Source organism: Caloenas nicobarica, chromosome 2 (assembly GCF_036013445.1).
Source record: "Caloenas nicobarica isolate bCalNic1 chromosome 2, bCalNic1.hap1, whole genome shotgun sequence".
Lineage (NCBI taxonomy): Eukaryota > Metazoa > Chordata > Aves > Columbiformes > Columbidae > Caloenas > Caloenas nicobarica.
The window spans coordinates 31,947,465-31,972,590 of NC_088246.1; the positions used below are offsets into that span (position 1 = coordinate 31,947,465).

Consider the following 25,126-nt stretch of genomic DNA (forward strand, 5'->3'; position numbering starts at 1 on the left):
GATGCGACTTTATTTTAACAAAACAGTCATTCTGTAATGTTTCCCTGATTTTAGAAATCACGGAAATACAGGGATGTACCACCATCTAGTTTTACTTGAATCAACAAGTGTAAAAAAGAAAGATTGCTTTGGACTTCAGATTCTAACAGATTCCTTTGACTTTTTTTGTGGGAAACTGAAAATACCTTGAAGGAAATTCCCTCAAGACAAAAGTGCTTTGTGTATTCTGGTCCAGAAAGATATCTCCATGTTGTGTCTGTCACCGGCTCAACCATGAAGGCTGAAATCAGGGTCTAAGTGGGTTCACTGGAGGGTGTGGATTTTACCCACTGTGAACAAATTTTGTGATGTTATAGTATGCTGATAATCTCTGTGGCATTATTAAATAACAAGAGCCTACAAGCTTCCTTTTATATATTTAAAAAAAAAAACCTGTCAGGCATTCAGTGTACAAAAGTATGCATAATTACATTCCTTTTTTAAATGTGAGAATGGCAGTACTGTCACTGCACCCTAGTTCACAGAGTACACGGACACACGCAGTTTTTCCTTGGCAGCCTCAATAGAGCTCACTTGGTGACTTAAGGTTGCAGGAGCGCTCCATCTGTAAGAGTGATAAGACTTTAACACAAGTTAAAAATGTTTCTTGTTCTTACCTATGGAAGGCTTCTGTATGACCTTCAGTCTGGTAGTTCGCAGACATTTCACAATCTTCGGTTTATTGTTGCGAGATTGTGATGAGGTAATGAAGTGGCGCTGCCTCCATTTTATGTGTTGAATTTGAAGCATGGAGGCAGCAAATGATTTTTCCAAGGTGAAGTAGGGAGTCTGTGTCAGGGTGTGGAACTGGAACCTGAAAATGTAGGTTCTCTACTTTTGTGCCTTGCCCTTTAATGTATTTTATCTATTGTATCTGGTTGTTACACCTATTTTAGTTATGGGTATTACTGTGTGGTAATTAATAATTACTTTGTGGGTATTGCAGAGGGAAAAAGATGCGTTAACTTCACTGCGACTCAGTATTGTTTAGGTTTCAAAAGATAAGTATTACATATAAAATATTCCTTATTTCCTCATCAGATTATACCTCTGATACTTTTGATTTGTGAAGCAAATTTTGGGGTGACATTTTTTCCTCTCCTGTTTGCTGTTTCTACTGTGTGCAGTTCCTGCTGTAATCCATGTGTAGGTGATCCTAAACACCTGATGTTTTCTGCAGCTGTCGAGAGCAAGGTCCATGCAAGAAAATAACAAGGATTTCTTTCATTGAGCATTAGTAACAGAATATACAACACAATAAATGCCTTTTCTTGTGCCCAGCTAGGGGAGAAAGAGCTGCCTTATTCCTTGGAGACTGCACCGTGAAACTCTCAGTCTTTGGATGTGGAAGAGACGCAAAGGAGATGCTGAGCTGGTTTCACTGGTTTCAGGCTGTTTTCTGTCAAATGACTAAGCTTCGCCTGCGTCTTGGAGGCTGCTTGAGTTACAGCCCTGTACTCTGCTGCTCTGCTCATGGTAGCGGGGGTCAAAGATCCTGTAGCCTCTTTCTATGCCAGGGCTTAGCATGATCAGAAACTTGGTCTGACCCACTACATTTTATCTAGGGAAAAATAACAGATCAAACAAGTACTGATATTCCTATTACTTGTTCTCCTAGCTCCCATCCCACTGGTTCACAGCTGAGGACTTCCCTTTGTATTGGATTGCCTGCAGTGGATTTTTTGAATTTAGGTAAACTCTGCAGCATCCTGTGGTTATAACTGCCACAGCTGCTTGAAAAAACCTCTTTTTGGTTTTGAACGTACTACTTCACAGTCTCATTTGATTCCCCACCCTCAGCCCCCAGTTTATGTTTTGGGAGATGATGAAGAATTGTTCCCTGTTCACCCCTGACACGCAATCATGGCTTGCCAGACCTGTATTATCCCCCACCACTGCCTTTTTGCCAAGCTGAAGTCTTAAGTCTGTTTAGTAGTTTCTGTATGAAAGCCATTTCAGGTGGCTCTCAAGTGCGTTTTTGTAAAGTGGTTCTGTGATCCGCATGGCCTGGGCTGTGGGAATCTCCTTCACGTGGAGCTGAGCCTTTAATAAAGACCTCCACTGGGTTTTGGTCCTGCTCTCTCCAGTCCTGATAGTTATATCCTGGCCAAAGTGAGGAGTGTCTAATAGGATTATTCATTTAGATCAATTCAAGTTCATGCAAGTTCAAGGCTTTTATTGCTAGAAACATCCTCTGTTTTTTCCTCTCAGATCTCACAGATACTAATCTGTGGATAGATTACTTTCCCCTCTACCTAATTAATTTGCGTTGTATAACTCTTTGACTTCCTTAAGCACTTTTATGTTATTGTGTTTGGGGCTTTTTTTTAAGTTTCATCTTGGATCTCAGGACAACCACTGGATCTGTGATAAGATCTGTCAACGTCGCTATGTCTTGTTTTATACCCAAAGGTAGATTATAAAAAGACTGCAAAAGAAAAACTGAAGGCAGACAGAGGCTGGTGAACACGATACGTGTTTGAACACAATAGGTGTTTTTTTGAATGCCAGAGTATTCCTATAGTCAGGGTGCTTATATGAGACATGGATAGAGATCTACGTCTGCTACCATTTCCCTGTTGACCTTGCACCAAGTTAGGCTTTCTCTACACTTTCAAATTTAGGAGCAAATCCCAACACTTGACTCCAGCCATACCCAAAGTCTGGCAAAGTGAGACTTGTACTCGCTTCGTCTTTTCTTGAACACTGACTTGAAGGATTCTCAAGCTTATGGGACAGAAGGACACCAAGGCATCTTCCAAAAGATTGTTGGGTCTGGACTCTTGGGTGAGCAGAGTAGAGGTGAGCAATGTTCTCCAGCAGGAACTACAGTGCGAAAGTACCAGTTTGGGGCTTGAAGGTTCAGATAATGATATAGTCCTCCTGACAGGGTTTATTAGTCTGATTTAGCACAAGTGTTGGTGGTTTGCTCCTAGACCTGATCTGTCTGAGCAGAGCAAGCTTTCGTTTTTTTACACCCAGAATATCACCAGCATAGCAACCATCTCTGTAGATGTTTCTGTAGAGAAAACTGCTCACAAGTTTATTTGTATAGGCTGCAAAGTAAATTTTTGAGTGTACACTTTTTTTTTCGCTATATCTTCAACTGCTAATCATGCAAGGGCAACCCACATAATCATCCTACAAATGGTGAGGGTTAACAGTGCAAAGAAGGAATTTTCAGGTGCTCAGGTATTGTGATGATGAGAGCAATGTGAGTGCCTTAGATAAATGTGCATTTGTTCTACCTGATTAAAAACTAAATTTTAAAAAGTCAGCTTTACTTTCATAACAAAACCAGAAATGTGTAAACCTTGCTCCATTTATATACTCAACATTGGATCTGTAATTTAGGAAAAAAAATTGCTCTTTTCCAGGTTGATTTAATATTCTCTTAATGGTTTGTTGTAGATGGTCCTGATATGAACCACTTGCTCAGACAACACATCTACTTTGTTTTTCATACGAGACTTTAAATCATTTTGATTCTTTTTGATTAAGAAAAATACAAGCTTTAAACAAATTGTTTCACACAGATGAATTCCATGTAGGGAGGTACTTTAATTTTTTTTGTAACAGAACAAGCAACTTTTTGCCGATGAAAGACTGAGATGTGTTTAGTGACTGCAGAGCGATATATATCAGAGGCCCAGCTGAGCACCTTTGCAAAAAACTAAGTTCTTTCCCATTTAAGCTTTGCCAGTGGTGGCAATAACCCAATCATGCATTAGCACGGCTTCCGCAAGAGTTGATGTGCAGTGGCTTTTCAGAGGAGTGTTGCTAAAATAAATTAAAAACTTCAGAGATGTAAATAAAATTACATAAAGCTGTAAAGGAAATACATCTTAATGTAGAAGGATGTTGAAAAACTTAACAGCACATACAGACCCCACTCTACCTTCTGGGAATCGTGAGTGTGACTGGGAAAAATGGAGTCTGGGAGCGTGTGTCAGCAGTTAGTTGCAATCAAACCTTTTATTTGGTGAAGAATGGTGGAGGCAGCTGGGTTAAACATACCTAATTAGATCTAATCCATGAGTAATTTTTCAGTGTAAGATAAGATTATTTAAATGCTGCTTACATAATACAGTCATCTACAGATCTATGTATCTGTTTGCGGGCCTAAGGGAATTTTTCAGGACAGAGGAATAAGAGTATGTGTTGAATGGATATGTGCTATTAAGTTCAGATCAGTTTAAGAGACGTTGTTTTTTACTTAGCTTATTTTCTGTCCTTATTCCTCCTGTTCAAATTAAAGAATCCTTATGTCTGTGTTGCACGTGAGGCAATAGGCTGTCACCTATCTCACTGCCTGAACCTGCAGGAAAAGTAATTCCATTCTGATACGTCACATGCAATAAATTTCACTTGTGCACTGCCATGGCTGTCCTGTGGATCTGATTTCTTTTTCCATCTGATCCGCTGTTGATTAAGTATGAGTGCTCCTCTCAACTGCAGCAGTACTTACTTGTTAATTTAAAAGAGTAATTATCCATTCAAAGATAACTAGAATATTCAGGGATCACTCAGAGGTAATGCTGGTGTGTGAGAGGAAAATCGACAAATGAAAAAAAAATCTATTGCTTCTCCCTAGAGAGAGAAGTCTGTAGAGTGCAATAATATTCTGCCACACCTGAAAACCCTTTTCAACTTGCCATACCATACTTCTTAAATCTAGCTGTAGATCTTGTAAGAAACTGCAAAAGTCAAAACAAAAGCAAAGTCGAGAGAGTCCAGTGACCAAAGGGAGGGTACAGTGCTGCGATGGCCTTATTTACAGCAGCATAGTGCTCCTCGAGGTTCTCACATGCTATAAAGCTGAAACCAGAACGAAACGCTTGCGTTTCAGGGTTTAACAGCTTTGGTCTTCTGGAGAGTGAGGTTGCGTAGTGCAAGCACCATAAAGGGAAATAGTGTATTTGTAACACATTGCTGGTAAACCTTCCATCTTGGCTCACAGTTTTGCAGTTGGGTTGGGTCAGTGCAAGTGGCAGCTTGTGTAGGTCAGACTGGAAGACTAAGACATGCCTGGTGCATACTTCCTAGGCAAAGTATTATATTTAACAGGCAAGCCGGTCATGAGTCAGTACAGAAGATGAAACCTGGGTAATGGCTGTTAACATGACTGGAGTTTTTTTTCCTATCGTTCAGTCTTGTTCCCACTCCATCTTTAGATATGCCTTTATCACCAAGTATGTTTTAATATAGTAAGAAAACTTCCTTACATGTGCCATATAAAACAAATAATCTTTTGTCAAGTTATGTATTTTGATTTTTAAATTCCCAGAAGTCATGAAAATACTTCCAGGAAGTAAATCAGTAGTAATTCCTACCATAATAGGCACTTTGTCTAAAAGAGCTGTTTGTTGCTATGCATCTAAGAGCTTTTGAAATTAGAAATGTGGTTTTGCAGTAGAATTTGCATAGAGTTTTTTATAGGAATTTTAAAATCTGTTGAGTACTTCATATATAGCCATGTTTTGGAGTCCTGTATAACAATTTGCTCTGCAAAATCTGAGTTATTCTTAGGTCAGATGGAGAAGCTTTGTATAGAAGTTGCTTGCAGTTATTGCAGACTCATAGTAGTGGACAAAGATTATTGCTTTTAGTCAGCCTGTAAAAAGGATGAATTACTTCTGGTGAGAACTAGAATTGAGGACAGACAGGTCAGGCAAGGAAAATGCTAGACACAGTCTGGGACTGAGAGGTCGGTCAGGGACACAAGAAGGAAGCACCTCCTGTGATGTCTTGAATCCCAACGAGTTACACCCATCTACAGCTCCTTCAGCTACTTCAGGAAGAACAATTAAATATGCCTTTGGGGTTGTACTTCATTGTAAGAACCACTGTTTGATGTGTTTTCCTTAAAAGTGTTTTCTTGCAGAAAAAGAAGTCTAAGCAGCTCGACAGTTTGTAATTTGCAAGCGTAAGTGATCCTTTCATTTTAGGTTGTTTCCTTAAATAAAATCCCCTACTTGTCTAGATTTTTTTTTTTTTTAAAGAGGGAGTATTCATTTGGTGCATTCAAGTTATACATTAGTCATTTTTCTTCTGATAATGCACAGGAGGTGAAATCTTAGGAATGTGTTACTGAGCATTAGCAGATACAGGGCTAGTCATTTATTTTCGCTACCATTCATGCCTAAAGTAATACGAAATTAGGAAAACAAAATATGTTATTTGTTTCATAATATTACTCAATAATAATACCCAATAATAAACCCTCAATGACAAGGCAACCCTTCGAAAAGAAGAGTGGATAGCAAGTTTCTTCTCAATCTGCAACCTTCTGTGTATGAGCCAGTATTGATGAGCTTGATTAGAGTCTTGTTGCTGGTTTTGTCCCATGTCTCTGCACCTCTCTGAGATTGCTCCTGATACCTGGGCTGGTAGTCTCCCTTCTGTTTAGGTCTGCTTTGACTATATTATCTTAATGCATAGTTTCTTGTGACTGAGACCTAAGGATCCCCAAACCATCAGCCAGCGCTTTTGATGCCCCATGTTGTGCTGTTGAATCCCATATTCTGTCCAAGATGGTATTTTGGTTTTTTTTTCCCCTACATTTTGCGCCAAAAAAAGAGGCCCCAGTCAGCACGTCCCCAGGGCTGCCTGAATCCTTGGCTCTGCCCTTGAAATTTATTATCCTGCGCATCAGTCTCGGGTCACTTCCCAGCACGGGAAAAATCTGCTTCGCCTCTGCTCAAACACCTGGATGAGGTCTTTTGCCGGGTTTTGAGTTGGGCTATTTTGTTTTGCGTAACTCTATTACAAGATTTTTCCTTGGATTAGAGGAAGGAAAAAATACTCGTAATCTACTTTTTCGAAGGAGGCAAAGGAAGGGCTTTATATTTTCAATTGTTTTATTCCTGTTAAAGTCTTTATTGGTCTATGCTGAGAAGTGCCTCCTTCCCAGTGTGCCCTGTCATCAGTATGTCACTTTATTTGCATTGCTGTTGTGCCTCCAAGATCCTTTGTTATGACAGCAGACTGGTTGTTTAGTTACCTACATTGCTAAATCATTGAGGCATCAGACTATCAGGTCTCTCCTGTGGTGAAGTTGTGGGATTCTTTAACTGTCACCTGCAGGCAGTGGTCCATGGGTCTCTGAAGCCAAATGCATCAAGCCAAAGCATTTCACAGGTAGCCTGTTTGATGCTGGAGTTAGTTTAGTAGCTTCGTGCTCTCCCTGATTTGCCTTTGTTCCCTGGTACGGGAAGGCCCGATTCTTTCCCCGTTTCCCTTTGTCTTGTCAGTTTAAACAGTTGTTGACCTTTTCAGTCTGGCCTGGTAGGTATCAGTGGTGCAAAAGCAGTGTTACGGTATGAGGAGACAACAAAAAAAATCATTTGAGGCTGAGGGAGAGCAAGATGTTGGTGATGGGGAAAATGGCACTGTCTTCCTAGTGCAAAGCAAGATGTTCCCCATTTGTTCTTTTTAACATCCTTTTAACTTTTTTTTTTTTGTAATGAATTACTCAGTTCCTGTTAATAACTAGGTTATTAGATTACTGAATAGCTACCAAAATTAGTGTTCTCAAGAATTGGTTAATAAAGGTTCATATCAACATACTCTTAATCTGAAATGTTTTTGCAGCATTGTCAAGATTAAAGGAAAATTACCACCTGTTGCAAAGCCCCTGACTGAGAGTCAGGTTAAACATCTGCTTTGTTTCATTTTAGAGTTTTAAAAAATAAATTTAGCTTGGCACTTCTACCTTTACATTTTATCTTCCATTAGCAGAGAACATATGCTAGGTTTTCTAGTTTTTTAATGCCACAGAGTGTATCAAACATTGGATGTGGGATGCAGATGCGTTGGTCTGAATGGGTTTTAACAGTCAGTTCATTGACTTTGGCAGTTTGACTGTATCCATGACAGAACAGATCGACATGTTGAGATTTAGCATCAGTTCACTTCTTAAAATTAGAAATAATTTTTTTGTTGTTTTATTTTCCTAATCGTACAATAGATGCAGTAGCTGTTAACATTATTTTGGCTTTTGAAAGGCTTGTTTCTTTCAAAAGGACAGGAGGTATATTAGTGAAAGGTATTTGCCCTTTTTTTCACTGAAAGTTAATGTATTTTGTAGAATCCTTTTGTACATCCACATTAAAGAGCCCTAGGTTAACTGGCATATCTTTCTGAAGTCCTCAGAGAAACCAGCCAAGCCTTTCATTGTGTTTTTTCAGTCCAGAAAAAAAATCTTTAGCTGTCTTGTTGATAAACCTTTTAAATTACTCATCTCTTGCATCCTTGTTGGAGATGAGCTGTAGAAATCTAACATAGCTTTTATTGGTATTCTTACTCTCTTACATGTACTTTTGTATGCGTACACCTACAGACAGACATCCCCTGGAACCTTTATTAGGTTATCTGCAAAAGTAGGTTGCTGACATCGGTCTTTCCAGTGCATGAACAATAACGCTGTGAACAGGAAAATAGGTTTCCCTACTAATAGTATCAAATATCATTGTGCGGAGCTGACATTGATCCAGCCCAAACAGCCACAAAAAGTGGCTGTGTGCTTTTTCTGCTGAAGGAAGCCAGGCTGGCTGGCATAGCGATATTTTACGCCCATTAAAAAAGATCTTAAACCTATTCTGGTTAGAAATCCGTAACTCCCGCAGTAATACTTGGCTTCAGAAACTGGGCTGGGCACAGGTGGGTGGCTGTGGTCTGATGCTGAGCCTGTTCTATCAGCATATTTGTGGTACGCTGGATTGTGAAACTTCTTGGCCAACAATGGAAGCTCTGTGAATCACCTCAGAAAGATAAGCAAGCAGGTCTACTGAATTAACTATAGAACTGAACAATATGCCACTAGTAATCATTCTGTTGTTAATTTTGGCTGCATAATTAAACTCCTTTTAGGTGTCACTGAGCTATAGACTCTCACACAGATTGCCAATCTGCAGGTGTGAATTTCTGTTTGTAGTGTTGTAGAAACTGATGGAGGAAGTTTTGATCTGGTTCAAATATCTAAAAAGTGCCTGAAGCTGAAGCTGTGACACTGTTCACAAGAGACTCCCTTAAGATCTCACCCTAAGATGGGCAAGCAGAATATTTTAGATAAGCTGTTTTCTGGAAATGTTTACTTTTCTCCATTGATTGTGAAAAGAGGCAAAAATTGCAGGAGCAGATTTAGGTGTCATCATTCACGTCTAAAGTGAAACGCGCCCCATTTTTGGGTTCTGACAGTTGGCTGTTCGGTCAGGAGAAGTGGATGTGGGTTTTGGCTTTGCTAATTGCCTCCTAAAAAGACGGACAATGAAATAGGCAGTGGGCCTTACAACTAATAGCATCCATTAAATTGCCGTTTTTTTGTGCTGAGCTGACTGACAGCTGTCCGTGCGTCCATTCCCAGTGTGTGGGCACAAAGCGCTTCAGGAACTGCTGCAGTGTAAAAGGTACTGACCACGGGTAGTGACCACAGGTGGGATTTGCTGCACCTCCAGTGGAGTGGGGTAAAATATGATATACCTGCTCTGGGCTACATCTGGGTGAGGCAGATGTCTCTCACTCAACAACTCCTACTAGCTTTTTGTAATGTGATTATGCTGTTAGCACATGACGCTAATACTGGAAAATTAATACAAATTTGTGAAGCAACAGGCTAATTACTGTGTTTTCTTCTAGCTCAGGTGATTTATATTGCTACTTTATTTGACTTCCTTTCATGGTAATGTTTCTTAATTCTGACATTCTGGTCAACTGTGTATTTAAATGTATATGTGTATATATATATATGTATACACTGAAAACAACTAGTTTGAATGTCTTCTGTCGTCTCAAAAAGAAGCAATTTGAAGTCTTCCTACAAAATCAGTAACACAATATGCTGACCCAGGTCAGCCCTCTTGGAATTTTTGCTTACTTTTCTTCCTCACCTGGCTGTACCGAATTCCCACCCAGCTCTCAGTGCTGTTGTCATATACTCCACAGTGGAGCGTGTTCTTGTGGGTGAATAATGCCCGTCTGGTGTGTTTGTGGACTTAAGAGGCTTTCTCGAAGTACGGAGTGAGAAGGAGCTGTGTGGGATACATGATGCCTCTAAGTTACCTGATCTCAGACCAAAGCTTGACTTACTGGGAGAAGTTGGCCTTTGGTCCAGAGCCTGGTCTCTCAAAGTGGCCTGTAGAGTTGGATAGCTGTAAAAAAGTGTGTGGGGGAAGGATGTGGTGTTATAAAAATATAGGTAGATGGGAGTGCACTCATTTCTTTCCTTCATGCTCTTGTGATACTTACCGCAATTTTCATCTCAGAAGGTTATATCATCCCTGTGTTTAATAGCCCTTGATACACTCTTGTTCCATGAATCCATCTAAGAACTTTCAGGCTTCCATGCGGGTCAGTTATGGACTCTTTCTGGCCAAGTGAATGCTGCTAACAGCATAATCGGCATTAGCTGGTGTGTTTGGAATACTTGACATGGTGCAAAGCGTTGTGCGTTTCCACTGCTGGCTCTTTGTGCCATCTCTTTTCAGCCAGAAATATCAAAATCCAAGTATCTGGAAGCTGATTCACTATCCTGCAGGTAAAAAGCCATGTGTTAACTCAGTGAACTCCTTGCTCTTGTACATGCTTTGAAGAAATAATTAAGGAATTCTGAGTTAAAACTTGCTTGTCTGTTTACGGCAGTTGTCATTTTATTAAAGCCACGGCCTTCACTGCTTGCAAGTGTGTAAGAGGTGCTGGCTATTAATACATCCCTCCTCTGATTACTGTATTTAGTTCATGTAATAATAAACTGTTAGCAACTGGGAGGCATTACTTTCTGGAGAATGCACACTTAGGGTTTTGTTTTTATTTTTTTTTTTCATTTTTAAGCTTAGCCCGTGTAATTTTGAAGACAATTTATGGGTTTTCAAACGCTGCAGTGCTGTATCCTGGAGACACTGGTGATCTCCTGTGCTTTTGCTGCTCAGAGCTTTGAGGCAGCAAGAAAAATGGCAGCAACACACCTCTAATTTTGTTGTTGTGATATTTGAATTGTATGACTAGGCTCGATACTGTAAAAATACAACTTGCAGTGGGCTGGTACGTTAACAAAAGAGAAGGGGGTGGACTTCAGCAGAGAGAGGAGTGGTAACCTGCATGAAAAACTGCTCTTCTTGCCACTGGCCGTCATTACCGAGCTGTTCCTGTGTTGTCTTGTGTCTGACAGACTTCATTGCCTGGAATGAAGCTTTTCTGGTACTTTTTTTTTTAACATGCTTTCTTCCAAATACTTGCTTTTTTTTTTTTTTGGTTTATTGCAGACCTGTCTCAGGGGACCCCTGTAAAGTACCTCCATTAATGATTTCTTGCTAGTGTACTGTGAACGGCGTCTGGTACTACTCTCTCTGCCAAACATTAGTGAAGAATTTAGCTAAACTGCAGCAGTACCTTTATAATCATGTTTTTGCAGGATTTCAGCTGCACTGTTTTTCCTTTAGGAGCACCATCTCTTATAGTAATTGCTGAGATAGTTATATTTTTTCAGGATAAACAGCACATCCAGTGTTCCTCCGGATTCACTAATCCTGTTCTAACATCTGCACAGTCCATTGAAAGTGGTATCTTGCATAAGGAAAAAAAAACCCAACCTTGTTAGCCTTGGAAGAGTAACGTCTTCTGCTTGTTTTTCAAGTTAACCTGACCTTGATCTCTGCCGATCCTTTTTATCCCCTTCTTTTTCTAAGAGGTTTTCCTGCTGGCAGGGCATGCAAGCTTGGAATTAGATGACTAGCCATCACCTTAAAATGACTGTTAATTGAGTATGAACTATCTGTAGCAATACACCATCTCCATTATCTCAGGTACTTCAGGGAGGAGCACAGCAGCCTGAGAGCTCTCAGCAGTCTGAGAAAAGCTCCTACTAATACCTTGCCCTTGAAGAACTATACCTAATTCCTCCTCTTAGTTGTGGAAAGAAACCTTGTTACTGAAAGATAAGATTTTGTGTGTGTCAACCCCAGGTATGATTTCATTTTCTTGATTTGTATTTTTATCTGTCAATTATTTAGTTGGTTTTTAGTTGTGTGTTTGGTTTTTTTTTTCCCCACTGACTGTGACTTGACTCATGCATATTTCATATGGTTGCTGATTACGGGACACAGAAATCATTGCCTCCGTTGTTCAATTTACAATTCTCTTGACCTTGTGAAGTGCATCTGGAGTGCTTTGATCATGGGAGGTTTCTGTCTTGTTTTTTACCTTGTTATTCAGCTGAGGCACTTCTTAGGTCACTCACCAAGAATTTCTACAGAAATACCCACTGTCCTGAAATACATGTAGCGGGCTGGATCTCTGATGCAGTGTGTGATTGTACTTTAATTGGTGGCAGTGTTGGGGTTTGTTTGTGTTTTTCTGAGTTTTTTCCAAGAAACATTTTCCTGTGCATCTCAGCAGTTAGGTGACAAGATTTATGGTACAAATTTCAGTGTGTTTGTCTTCTCATTTTTAGTTGGGTTTACTTATTTCTCAGCTGGGTAACTACTCACAGGTTACACAATTCTCAGATGGAGAATCTTGCATGAGCACAATTTTTTATTTAATGTGTGGTAAGTTTCTTTCTCTTTTGGTATTTGTTTGTACTTGCTGCAGAATTAAACCAATTCTGCTTGTTTAATCTTTTTGTTTTCTTTCGTCCACAAGGCATGCTAATAAAGGACAATTACTTTTATTAGAGTGGACAATTACTCTTTACTGTGGAAAAGCACTGTCCTGTGATTTTTAAAAATAAAGAAATAAATACAAGGTGCCTTAAGAACTTCTGGAAGGTTCTTTTGGGAAAGACAGGGCATTTGGTGTGTGCTGAAAACCTGCTCCAACACTATCTTAGGATACTACACATGATAGCCACGGGTACTAGGGCGTGCTTCCAAGTATGAAATCAAAGGTCGATATCTAGTTGCTTTGTGTACTATAATGTCATAAGCAAAATTAACCCCTAACAGAAGATGTATTTTTCAGCAATAAACCTGTGGATTAGCAGTATCCTTTTTTTTTTTCCATGTAAATATTAAAAACATGAGGTTGATTGTATTTACCCTGCGCATCATTATGTGGCTGCTTAGTCCGTGCATGTTGCCATTGAGGTTGTTTGTGCAATAAAATCAGTGAGGGGATTTTAATGTGGTAAGAGCCTGGCTCTGGCTTTACTGTTTGTAATGAGTGAAACCTTTGGGGTAAAGGTTTCATAAACATTTAACTCTGCTGGTGGCCTCTGTGGGCAAAATGGCAAGATAAACCTTCTGGCTGCCAGCACTGCCCTTCCTGCTGATTTGTACCACGGCTGAAGTTACAGACCTCCGGATTATTAGTAATTTCTTAAAAAAACCCCTGTGTTTTAGGAACAGAGGGTTATAGTTGGAAAATGGTGATGAAATAGCACAAGTCAGCCTGCATAAAGAAAACCCGGTGAGTCTCAGTAAGTGTAGGGGCTTGGTCTTGCTGGCTCCCCAGATGTACAGAGAAGGAGAGAGGTGGCTTCTTAGTGCTGCTCTGGTCTCGTCCTCAGCACTTGGGACCCTGCGAAGCAGCGAGCAGAGCTTTTTATTGCCTTATTTTTCAGCAGTGTCAAAGTGAGCTTTAGCAGAACGTAGGGAGTGTTGCTACCGCTCTTCACGTTGTGGGCTAGCCAGCGCGCTGCCTTGGGTGTGTAAATAAAGTGCTTTTCCTTCACGCTGACTGGACCTGGGAAATGTCGGCAGCTGGGGTGGATTCCGTAGCTTTACGAGGGCATTAAAACTGTGTAAAAGCAGAAGATGCTTCACAGCTGTTGTGGTTGTGAGCGCTGCAGGAGCCACGCAGGCTGGTGACCGATGTGCGTTGCGATCGCTCGCTCTCCCCACAGCTGGGCCTGGGGAAGTGCCTGCGCACACGCAGGAGCTGCCAGAGTCCCCACTGGGGACCTGTGTCCTGGTGGAAAGCGGGAAGCCTGGCGAGGACTGGGTGAGAACTGGTGGCTGTATTGCGTCTGCCCTGGCCCATCATCCCCTTACATCACTCTGTTCCTCTCTACCGGTAATGATATCTGAGTTTTCCACCTAAAGGTTTTGTTAGCTCGTAGTCTAGCTGCCTGCTGACTTCTGGGGAGCAAAGTGCTGCTGGCTGTGTGCTGACATGTTTCCTCTCCAGCAGAAGCTCAAGGGCAGCTCTTCCTCCATGCTGTTCAAATCCGGTAATATGCTTTTAACGTGACTCTTTGGCTTGTTGCTGAAAGAAGAGGAAAACCCTCTTTAGGTTTTCATCCTAAGCCTGGAACTGTAACAGTGAGAGGATGAAAATGCCTAGTAACATTGCTGAATGAAAAAGACCTGATAAAGCCTTTTCATGTCCTGGATATCCCACTTCTTCGGGGAAAAAAGATTGACCTTATATGTGGGTTGGGATTTTTCCTTCAAAGAAAGTCTCCCCATCATGCTTTATTGTATTTGACTTTGTGATGAGTGTTCCTGTCTTGCATGATGTCTGAGCAAGGGAAGGAGATGGAAATAAATCCTGCCAAGCATCTGTTCCTGTGAAAGCTGGTGGTGCTGTGTTGGTGGTGCTCTGGCAGCTCTCTCCAGCACCTTGTCAATCAAATGCCATCAGCGAGTCCCAGCAGCAGCAGCATCCCGTGGAGCAGTGATGCAGGAGCCCACCGGTGGGCTGCACACAGGGTCTCCGCCTGCCCATTCTTACAGTGCCCTGTGAACAGACAGCCATAACATCTTGGTAGAGAGTTGTATTAAACAGTTGTTCTTTTTTTTTTTTTTTAATGTTGTCTGGCATTGATTTCCCTCTCTCCATAACTAGGGCAGTAAGGTTTCACTGCTGTGAAACAACTGTTCTTGAATTCTTGAATGTGTTAATGTTTGAAGAATCTTAGATGATTCTGAGGTTTCAGTTAAAAGAAGCGTAAACTGATGCTTAGAAAAATCGTATTGGTTTGGATAAAGGTTTTTGTGTTGTTTTGTTTTGTTTCAATTTGAGCAATACATTTCCAAGAACAAATGATTCCAGTATTTTAGCTTGCTAGAAACTTCAGCCTTATCAAGGCTTTCAATAATTTAGGAGTTGATCATTTTAAGAACTTCCCTGTGGTATAGATAAAAGACTGCGTTTTTCTAACTTGTTAAGCAAGCTCAAGCTTGGCGAAGCTCTGAAGTAACTGTTACTTCATCTGTTGCTGGTTTTGTAAATTAATTTCATTAATTAATGCTGTTACCATTTTAATTAGTTGTGCGAGAAGTATTGGTCAGTTATAGAAACTGCTATATCATGCATGTCTGGATCTAACCTACAACTGTAGAAGACCCTCAGTTTTATTTTAACTGTTTAGGGTCTTTAGCATGTAAATGAGAAGCAACTGTAGAGAAAACTGAACTTGTGGACTTCAAGCAGTTTCAGGAGAATGTACCAAATCAACAGCTTCATATTTTTTAAGTATGAATCTGTTTTGTAGAAGCCTGTTGACAAGAGTGGGAGTGGAATTTGTGAAACTGTTTTGTCATGCATTTTTTAATTTTTCTGGTGAATTTTGTAGATACAAGTTTGTTATCGTCAGGCTTAGACATTTTCAGGTTCCTATGGAAAATGAGCCTGTTCTAGAGTGTGATGCCTGGTTCTGTACTGCTGTCTCACATCTCCCACTTGGGTCACCCAGCTCAGCTCCTGACTTACCTGCTTATAAAATAACAGGTATTCAGGTACGGAATTTGAACACATGAGTTTTTTACAAGAGGTTTTCTGGATCCTAAAGGAGACTCCAGAGTGAAGTATCTATCGCTGAGCCTCTCCCATCTTCCGTAGAAGAATGGAATCTGTGAAAGGAGTGTGCTAAGGAGCTATCATTTCCATGCCTCTTGCTCTCTTTCCTGCTCTGGCTATTCCTATAAATCCTGGAGGATGTTGGTCTGCAAGATATAAGTTTGACTGGTGGTTTAGCTTTTCTTTTTGAGGCTATTTCCTTCTTACCTATCCTTAGGATGTTTACGTCTCTGAAACCAGTATTACTTCTCTAGCCAGCATTTCAAAATTTGGCTTTGACCTACCCAGATCCTGTACCTTTCAAAATGGAGAATATATGTAATAGTTCAAGGTCTTTTATGATTTCAAGGCTTTCTGGCTACATGACACCTGAGAGACAGGCTGCACAGCAATGCAATCAAATGTACTGTGCAAGTTTATATGCTGCCACCCTAAATTTACAATTTTCAGCCATCACTTCTGTGCTGTTGTTGGTGTGTTCTTGATTTAAAAAAAAAAAAGCTTTTTTCATTGCGTTCACTTTTGTAGATTTTAAACTACAGGCACCTGTTGTGGTGGCAACAGCACTTCAAAATCTGATTTACAGTACCTGGTGTCATTTGCAGTATAGGTACATCCTGGGCTGTTGTACAGGTCACTGGTTGGTTTTGCTCAGGGTCGTGTTGTGGTTTCTTGAGGAAAGTGCAGGTGCTCTCCCTGGGCCAGTGCTTGAGGGAGCGCCTTATAAAGCCTGACTCTCTCTCCAGCAGATTAGAGCACAGTGCATTTAAAGTTAAATATAGAAGGCGGCAGATCCTGTGTTCCCAGTAATTAACTATTCAAAAGTCTCTTCTGTTTTCCTGAACCTGTGTAGTCATTAAATCTGCCAGAAGTGGTGAGTTTTACTGTAACTGCTTGCTTTTTATTTTTTTTTAATCTTGTTCCCAGCTGTTGTAGAGGGCATATTCACAGGGAACAGTTTTAAAATCTGATAGTCAAGCTTCATGTGTGTGCAACTCTTCTTGCAGTTTAAGAAGACACTGCATCAAAGGAGAGTAGAAGTCTAGCACTAGAAATCTAGCATATGCATTTATATCTTTCATAGCAACTAGGAAACTGTACCAGTATGACTGGGTTGAGTGTCAGGTGTCATTCATTTCGTTGTCCCCAAGGAATCCATGAGGGAGGTGGGCAGTGTTGATCCCAGCCCGATGGCATGTTTGTGCTCCGAAAGAGCTGTGACAAGAGGGTTAATTCACACCTGCTGTGTGTCTTGCTTGACACTTTCTTTTGAACCTTAGGGGCTCCTTCTGCAATCTATTGAAACTAACGTTTTTTATACCTGGAACAAGGAGTAAGTAAGGTATCAGCACCAGGCATAAACACAATCAGAAACACTTGGGCGAATGTTATATTTTATAGATGAGTCTCTTACAAATAACTGAAGGTCAGAAAGACAAACCAGATAAATATGTCAAATCTAGCTGGTCACCACTGGCTAGAGGCTGGGCTGTTGCTTATCCCTGTTGACTGCTAAATTATCTGCCTAATTAGTTTCAAAAGCACCTCCTTGTTCCTCTGCTACTGAGACAGCTCATTGGGGGAAAGCGGCTTTTGAGCTCTGCTGTGAAGGGAAGCTTGGATCCTGCAGCGCTTGGCTTGCCATTTTTAACTCTGTTTGCAGATGGACGAATCATTTTTCCAGAAGGCTATTTAGTGTTGCGGGTTTTTTTAAATGCTCCTTGGTCTGTTAAAACCATAGCTTTAAATCTCAGTGATGAACGTGAACCTCTCTGTTTAACTGCTTGTTGCATCTTTCTATTTTTTATGACTTGCAGGAAGCAAAACCAGTCTTGACTCTGAACTTTAGTGGCTATTTCCAGTGCATGTGGGCAGTTTCTGACTGCAGATAAATAGTAGACCTAGACTAGAAAGCAGTGGTTTGCCAAGTTAAACATTTGAAATGCTGCAAAAGTGGCTGGATAGTGATGCTGCAGCTAGAAGAGGTATTCTGCTGGATGGGAACATACTGGGTAGCTGGAGCATTGTTAACAGAGTTGTTAAATGAGCTTGCAGGGCTAGAGAAAGCATTAACTTGGATAGTCATGTGTGATCGGTGTCTTTGTAGCCACAGAGCTTGAGTTTCTCTTTCCTTATGCTAGGAAGAAGTGTTGGCAAATGTGTGTACTTTTAAATTAGACCTTCCGAGTCTGCAGTGAAGAAATACGAATAATACACATTTTTGCAAAACTAAAGTTATTAGAAGAACGTGCCCAAAGGACAAGGCTTCTTGCATGGTAAGACTTTATTCTGGATGAGCAAATTGTATGTAACAGTGACCTCAAGACCTTCAGGTTGTGAAATAGGTGGCCTGTAAGTCCCAGCACTGGCACTTGCTGTTGGCAGGACAGGGGGATGACCCGTGATGATTCCCACGTGCTGCAAAGCTTGTTGTATTTGCTGCTGTTTGCATTCGGCTGTTTGCTTGGCTGCTCATTGCACAAGCTGTGTCTCGTGTGATTAAACTAATTAAATACAAAGCTGAAAACTAGTTTTGTTTTCTTTAGATAAAATGGCATTAATATATGATAACTTCTCAAATTTTTTAATGTTGCATGTTGAGATTCACTGTTAAGGTCCGAAGTAATATAAGCCTGAAGTCTGAAGTAATATAGTTTTGTTACATGATGTGCTGTGTACGTCCTCAACTATGTATTTATCCACAAAATCGATGTGGGGAGATTTGGTTATCTTTTCTTATTTTTACAACACCTATGTGTTTTTAAGAACTAGAAGTTGTTATGATATAGTAATGCTTGGAAGAAACATTTGATTGGGATTTGATGGTGGCAGCATTGCGATTAGACCGTAGTAATGTCTTCAGCAGGATGGCCTGTATCCCTGGGGGTCTGTCTGGTGATGGTGAGACCCGTGCTGTGCCCAGCCCCGCCAGGATGGTTCCAGTCCCATGTCCTGGGGGCTTCTGTGCCCCCGAGCGTCCCCACGAGATGCTGCTGCATCGCTGCTGTACCCCTGCCCAGCAGAAGGGACAGAGGCGCCTTCGCTTTTCTGTTCCAGTCTGAGCCTTCAGGGTTTTGTACAGGGATGCCAAGAGCCAGGTTTCGAGAGAAGCACACCCCGTCACAGTTATTCTTGGATCACAGTGCTCTTCGTCTTGTAAGATAATGTGATTTATTCTTTGGGTATACATCAAGAACTTTCATGTGTTGGGGTTTTGCTACACTGAATGTTTATTTTGCCTTTAAGTTAAACTGTTGTCTCTAAATGCCGTAGTAAAAATATCCTTTTCTCTTTTTTTTTTTTTTTTTCTCTCCAGAAATTTTATGAATAAGAATCAGAAGCCGGTGCTAACAGGCCAGCGGTTCAAAACTAGGAAGAGGGGTAGGTTATGTTACATTTTTACTTTATTTTCTTCTTTGTTGAAAGTACTAGCAACAGGGCAGGTGGAATAACAGAAACTTCGATAGGGTTAAGGTTTGTCTCCTCTTCAGCCATATTAAGAGTACAGATGATAATTTTAACTAAGCTATGAATTCTATTATTTTTTCTATGTATCTTAGGAGTTTTTGTAAAATTTGGGTTTATTAGTTATTAAGTCTCGTAGAAACCTCAGTTAAAAATCAGATTCTGAGTTTATAGTATATCTACACATGAGGAAGAAAACTTTTAAGATGTTTGTTTCAGGTGTTTTATAAAATGTTCCTTTCAACTAAAAAAAGCAAAATAGGAACTTTTATTTAAAGGTTGCATAAAGAAAATTATCTGGCTTTCTTTTTTTAAAATGTTTGTTTTTATTACTTTGACGCAAATCTATGCCATATCTATAAATGAACTTTTCACATGTAAGAAGGAATGCTCTCACCTTCTGTCTCCATGAGATAGTCAGATCATCTCACTGGCCCTGCTTTCTGTAACACTAGAGGTCAGAAAACTTCTTTTTCATAAATATCATTTCCGCTGTGTTAGTGTAGGTTTTTTTCTTTGTTGTTAAAATAGAACAATTACCATTGCGTAAGTCAAATTTTATTCATTGCAATATTGATTCTTCTGTAAACGTGGCCAGCACTCTCTTTATGTACAATATTGCGTCCATTTTTAAAGCAAGCAAAGTAGTGCTAATTATATCAGTCATCCAGGTATTCTGTGCAGTGAGTGTCATCCTCAGATGCTTGCCCATACTGTACACAGAGTTCATTTGTCATGGTTTAGGTGTCCGAGACAAATCCCCAGCACTTTTGAGCAGAGAGCAAAAAATATGTGTAATAAATAATTGTCTGGTTTGTGGAAAGAAGGCTTAGATATTTTGCTGTTTCAACAGCAGATTATTAGAGCACATATAGATGGGGTTTCTGTCTGTCATGTAACAAACTTTTTCCATCTTGACTTTCTGATGAAAATCTAACACTGGCCTTAACTTCTTGTAAAAGAAATTTGGGCATTTTCTCAGTGTGGATGAAACAAAAAGACTTCACAACCTTTCCCAGAAAATTATGAATTCTGTCATGAGTCTGAAGAGCTGAGTGCATGTCTTGAAATCTAGAATGGTCACGAAGCTTGGATGAGAATTGCAAAATAGTTTTTCAGTCATAATAAAAACCGGTGCCAGCTTTCTTCTGTCTTTCCTCCCTTGCACACATTGCTTCCTCTGTTTGACTGGTGTGGTCTCTTGAATTGAAAATGTCCTTTCCATGATGCGTGTACAACATTTGCAGGTATAACTAATTAAAAAAAAAACCTATATTGTTTGTAATTAAATGTCACGATGCTCCAGTAATTAGTGGGATTAACTTTGTGTTGACATGGTCCAGAACATTGTGCAGGTAGGAGCTGTATGCTGCGTTAACTATCAACAGCACAGATGTAACTAGAGTAGAATTAACGATCCCTAAAGAAAACCCTCTGTCAGATCAACCAGTAAAAGCAATCGGATATACATCCTGCTGGATTGATGGAATGTGTTATTCAATCTAGGTCGGTCAGTTATGGTACATACTATTTGCTAAAATTGTCGTAGAAAATACTCTGTCATAAAGACTTCCTTTTCAGACCATGTTCTGCAATGTATTTGGCATAATGGGTCATAATACTGATTTGATCTCTGGCTCCCTATTTAATAAAAGTAATAGAATAAATAAAGAGCTTGTATTTTTAATTCTGTGCCTGTCTCTTGAATTTCTGTTACAGTGATTGGAAGTGACACTAGATACTCTTTGACTACATGGAAAAAGGAAAAGACTCAGTGGGGTGGATTTTTCTTTTTTTTGAGAGATTACTTCAATGGGGTTGAGGATATTAAATGGCTTTAGTATAGAAATTTTAACATGAAGGCTCTTCTTTATGTGCTTAAAGCATAAAATCTCTTCTTCAAAAATGACGAAATTCTGATTGCCTTAACATTTGAGGGTCCTGCTTAGAAATATTGTAGATACCTGTTATCTTTCTAGAAGCAGAGGGCTTGAGGAAGAGAAATGGCTTCCTAGAATGTTCGTTCCCTTCTGTGTGTATATGTATTTTCTTTTTGTATCATAGCAGTGTCACGGATTTAGACTAGAAGATACTGCTAGTTTTCGTACATCAGGGGGTCATGAAACATCATGCAGGTAGAAGAGAGAGCAGTGGCTGTGATCTGGCTGTGACATTTCAGTCCTCAGAGACGGTTCTGTTTTATGTACCAGGCAGAGAGCAGCATCTGAAATGTGCAAATCAGGGGGGAGTCTAATAAAAATAATTGTCTATATGAACTCTGTCACTGGTCAGCTAGCTGCAACTAATCTCTGGATGCGAACAACTTTTCAGCTTTCAGAGAGCAAAAAAAGGAAATAGACAATTTGTTTCTTTGAAGTTTGACAGTGTATTTAGTGTCTAAAATATTTTTGGAGAGAACTATGAAGGCAGAGCTTGTAATTCCCACCCTTTCCAGCTGTATTAATTGACCTAATAAAAGGCACAAACCTTGCCTCCAGCATATATAGCATCAGGCATTAAAATGTCTTTAAGAAGATTTGAAGGAAGAAAAATGATCTTGTAAAGGGAAGCACCTTCCAAGGGAAGGAGACATCTCACAGTTCCATGTCAAATTTTTAGCGATCTGGACAAAGAAAATAGTTTGGTTCATTCGTAGTATAATCTCTGTCGCTGTTAAATAGTACGTTTTGGTGAGGTTGAGCAGTAGTTTGCGTCTGGCTGGGATTTGTGCTTATGGTGCAGATACATGGAATGTGGATTGTATTGACTGTGCTGTACTTGCATGCATGCAAATTGATGTCCTTGTGTCTTCTGAAATGGAGTTGCAGAAATGCCAGTAGATAATAAGGAAAATGTATGTATCCAGACAGTTGACAAATACCTGCAGGGCAAAAAGCTTCCAAAAGCATTAACAGGAACAAAAAGTGCATATTGTTTAAAGTAAGCTGACAGGCAACACCCAAGACCCAAGTTTGTTCCCATGGTACAGATAACATACAGTTAATATCTGCTAAAAAAAACTGGTGCAGAAAAGTAAATGGCAGTTTAAAAAGAAGCTAAGCAAAATTATGCATGTTACTTTCAGGAAGAAAATTATCTAGTAAAAAGTCAATATTAACATCTCTACATTAACTTGAAGTAAGAAGAGGGGCCAAAAAGGGTATCTCATTTTTTTTTCCACAGAAATATGGTTGTGGGCCTCCTGCTGAGGAGTTAATGTTTATTTGTAAGGAGGGGTCTGTAAATGTACTTTGTGATTTCCTTAGAAGCAAAAGAAAGGAAATAAAGATCCGGGAACATGATGAAAATGGAAAGCTGTGTATAGCAGTGCTGCACTGGATATTGTTTGAGTCGCATCTGCAAGGTACACCTGCCCCCGCTAGCCCGTGATTCAAACTGTGCTTGTTCAGTAATTATGTACTTGACAGCTCAACATACTGTCACCATTTCTGATGATGGCTTCTTACTCACCCTGTTGTGCTACATCAGCATATTCCTCTTCAGTACATTAGCTTGGTAGGAAAATGTTCCAGTGAAATTATAAATAATTTTTCATGCAATGAGTTTACCTCCTTTTCCTGTGTAAATTTTTAGATTGTGATAGGCAAGAAAATAGTAGGGTACTCCAGATGAGAGGAGAATTTCTGGGGCGTGAGGAGAAGCTGTTTAAAATAGCTAAGAAATATTAATCATGGTGTTTGTATTGAGCACTGTGTACCCATGATACAAAGCATATGACACTTTTCAGTTTAGATGTGAACGTTGTACATTTTTAGACAAAGTATAGTTGAAAAAGTACAATAGGATTAGTTTTTTAAACACATCTCTTAAGACAGAACTCTATCTTCTTATTAGTTAATGAGTCATCAGGCATTTTTTTTTTATCCTGCAAATAATACATACTTATTTGGTAACCCAAAAGAGAATAATTACACTCAGATACTTGTTTATGGGTGGAGCTGTGTTTCTGGTTTGCAAATAAAACTGCCTGAAGTGCACATACTGAAGTATTTACACTTCAGTAAAAGGCTTGTTTTTCTGGAGGTTGGTTGGTTTGTTGCTTGTTTCAGGTTGTCCTAGTGAGCTGAGAGAGGAGCTGAGCGTGACAGGGGAGAAGCTGGGTTGGCACCATGATGGTGTGCATCACTTTGGGACGAGCTGGGGTTGGGAGCCGGTGCTTTCCTCAGTGTGTACGTGGGTACCCACGTTGTTGAGTAATCCTCAGCTTTGGTCCGAGCAGGTCAGCTTCAGGGGATGGGTCAGCAAGCTGCTTGGAGGTGGGTAATAGAGTCAACAAGCCACTAACAACTAGGCATAGCAGGGAGTTTCCGGACAATAAGGTGATGCCTCATTTTTCCAGTACCTCTGAGTTCTTGGCAGCCCTGGAGCTGCTGTTGGCTCCTTGGAATCACCAGTTAACTAGTCCATTGAGTGGCCTGGACACTGAGTGAGGAGGCACTGCTTGTGCTTTCCAGATAAAGTTGTTGTGGGGTAAGGGGATGTGTTGGAAGAGGGAGAGAATGGGCAAGTGATGCCCTGAAGAAGGTAGAATGAGTGCACTCCAGTTACACGCAAGAACAACAAGAGAGAAATGTGTCTGTATTAGAAATAATAAAGCTGATAAAATTTGGCATTGTGTGTAAAATAATTGTTTGATTGCCTTAAGGCTATTGTGACAGGAGAAAAGGGATTGGGGGAAGAAAGGCTAGCAGAAAATAAAGTCTTTTAGGGGTTGCTTTTGGTTAATGTTTGGGATAAAAAGCTGCCCCGTGAGTTGCAGGAAAAGGAAACCTGCAGCCAGACGATGTGTAATGTCCAGAACGTCTTCTCCCAAAAAGCCTGGGGCAGCTGGCACGTTTCAGACTGCATTAGCACGTGTTTAGACAGGAATTTTACCAATCCTCATTCGTCTTACTAACTCAAAATCTCTGCATTTGTCTTCTGGATGTAGTATGTGCAGGTTTTTAAGAATTTGTGTCAACATTTGTGTTAGCAGGTGATGACAAACTAGTTTGGGTTTTTGAGTGTCACAGAACAACTCACAGTTCTGTTTCTGAAATTCAAAGTTATTTTGATGGTAACAAGCATTTCATATGTGTCCTTATATAAAGCCAGGACTTGTTAAGAAACTTCAAGTGGCTGTGGTAAGTTGTTAACAGCCTGCAAAGAGCAGCGGCAGGAGGTGCAGGTAAATCTGCCCAGCTTTATCTGGGGGTTGCAGTAGTTATACATCTGTTGTGGCTAAAGGCCTTGACATAGGGATGTTGTCTGGAGGTCAGACTGTACCTTGATTGAGTTCAACCAGGGACAGCTGTAGAAAATGCAATGTGAGCGCTGCATTTGTGTTCTTTGTGCTGCTTAGGTCCGTGAATATGAAAGATAAATTCTTGGTTACACTATCTTGCCTGGTCCTAAATGTTTATGCAAAAACTATTTTTCTGGCTACCTTGATCTCATCTTCTCTGGAAGTCTTGCCTTTTTGAAAACATTTTAGATATATGAACACAGTCGTTTAAAGAAAAATATCAAGAAATGAAAAATGGAGTGTTCCTACAGTGAGATTATGTGCACATAATTGACATTCCCTTTATTCTGCTATCAGATTTAGCAATGCATGATGATACACACATTCAATAATACCTTTAACAAGACAAGTAAGAGTATGAAATTTGGAAACGATTTCAATAGTCGCTTTTCCTCTCTTTTATTTATTCCCATATGTTTGTGTGTGTTTTGGTATTGGGGGGTGGTGAGGAGGAGAGGAAGCGAGGGTAAACACTGCAAAATTGCCACGGGCAATACAAGCCAAACAAACAAACTTTGGGTGTGCTGACCAGAATGGTAAGAATATGTTAGTGTGCCATGGTTATTTCAGTTGCTGGCTGGT

At 40.2% G+C, this 25,126-nt stretch overlaps 1 protein-coding gene across 1 annotated transcript in view; it reads left to right on the top strand.

The window, feature by feature from the left end:
• BZW2 (basic leucine zipper and W2 domains 2) overlaps window positions 1-25,126 on the top strand; it is a 57,173-nt gene that overhangs the window by 1,188 nt on the left and 30,859 nt on the right. The window contains exon 2 of the mRNA XM_065628409.1: window positions 19,091-19,155. Within this exon, the coding sequence (XP_065484481.1) occupies window positions 19,098-19,155 (58 nt within the window). The 5' untranslated portion in view covers window positions 19,091-19,097. The remainder of the gene's footprint in view (window positions 1-19,090; window positions 19,156-25,126) is intronic.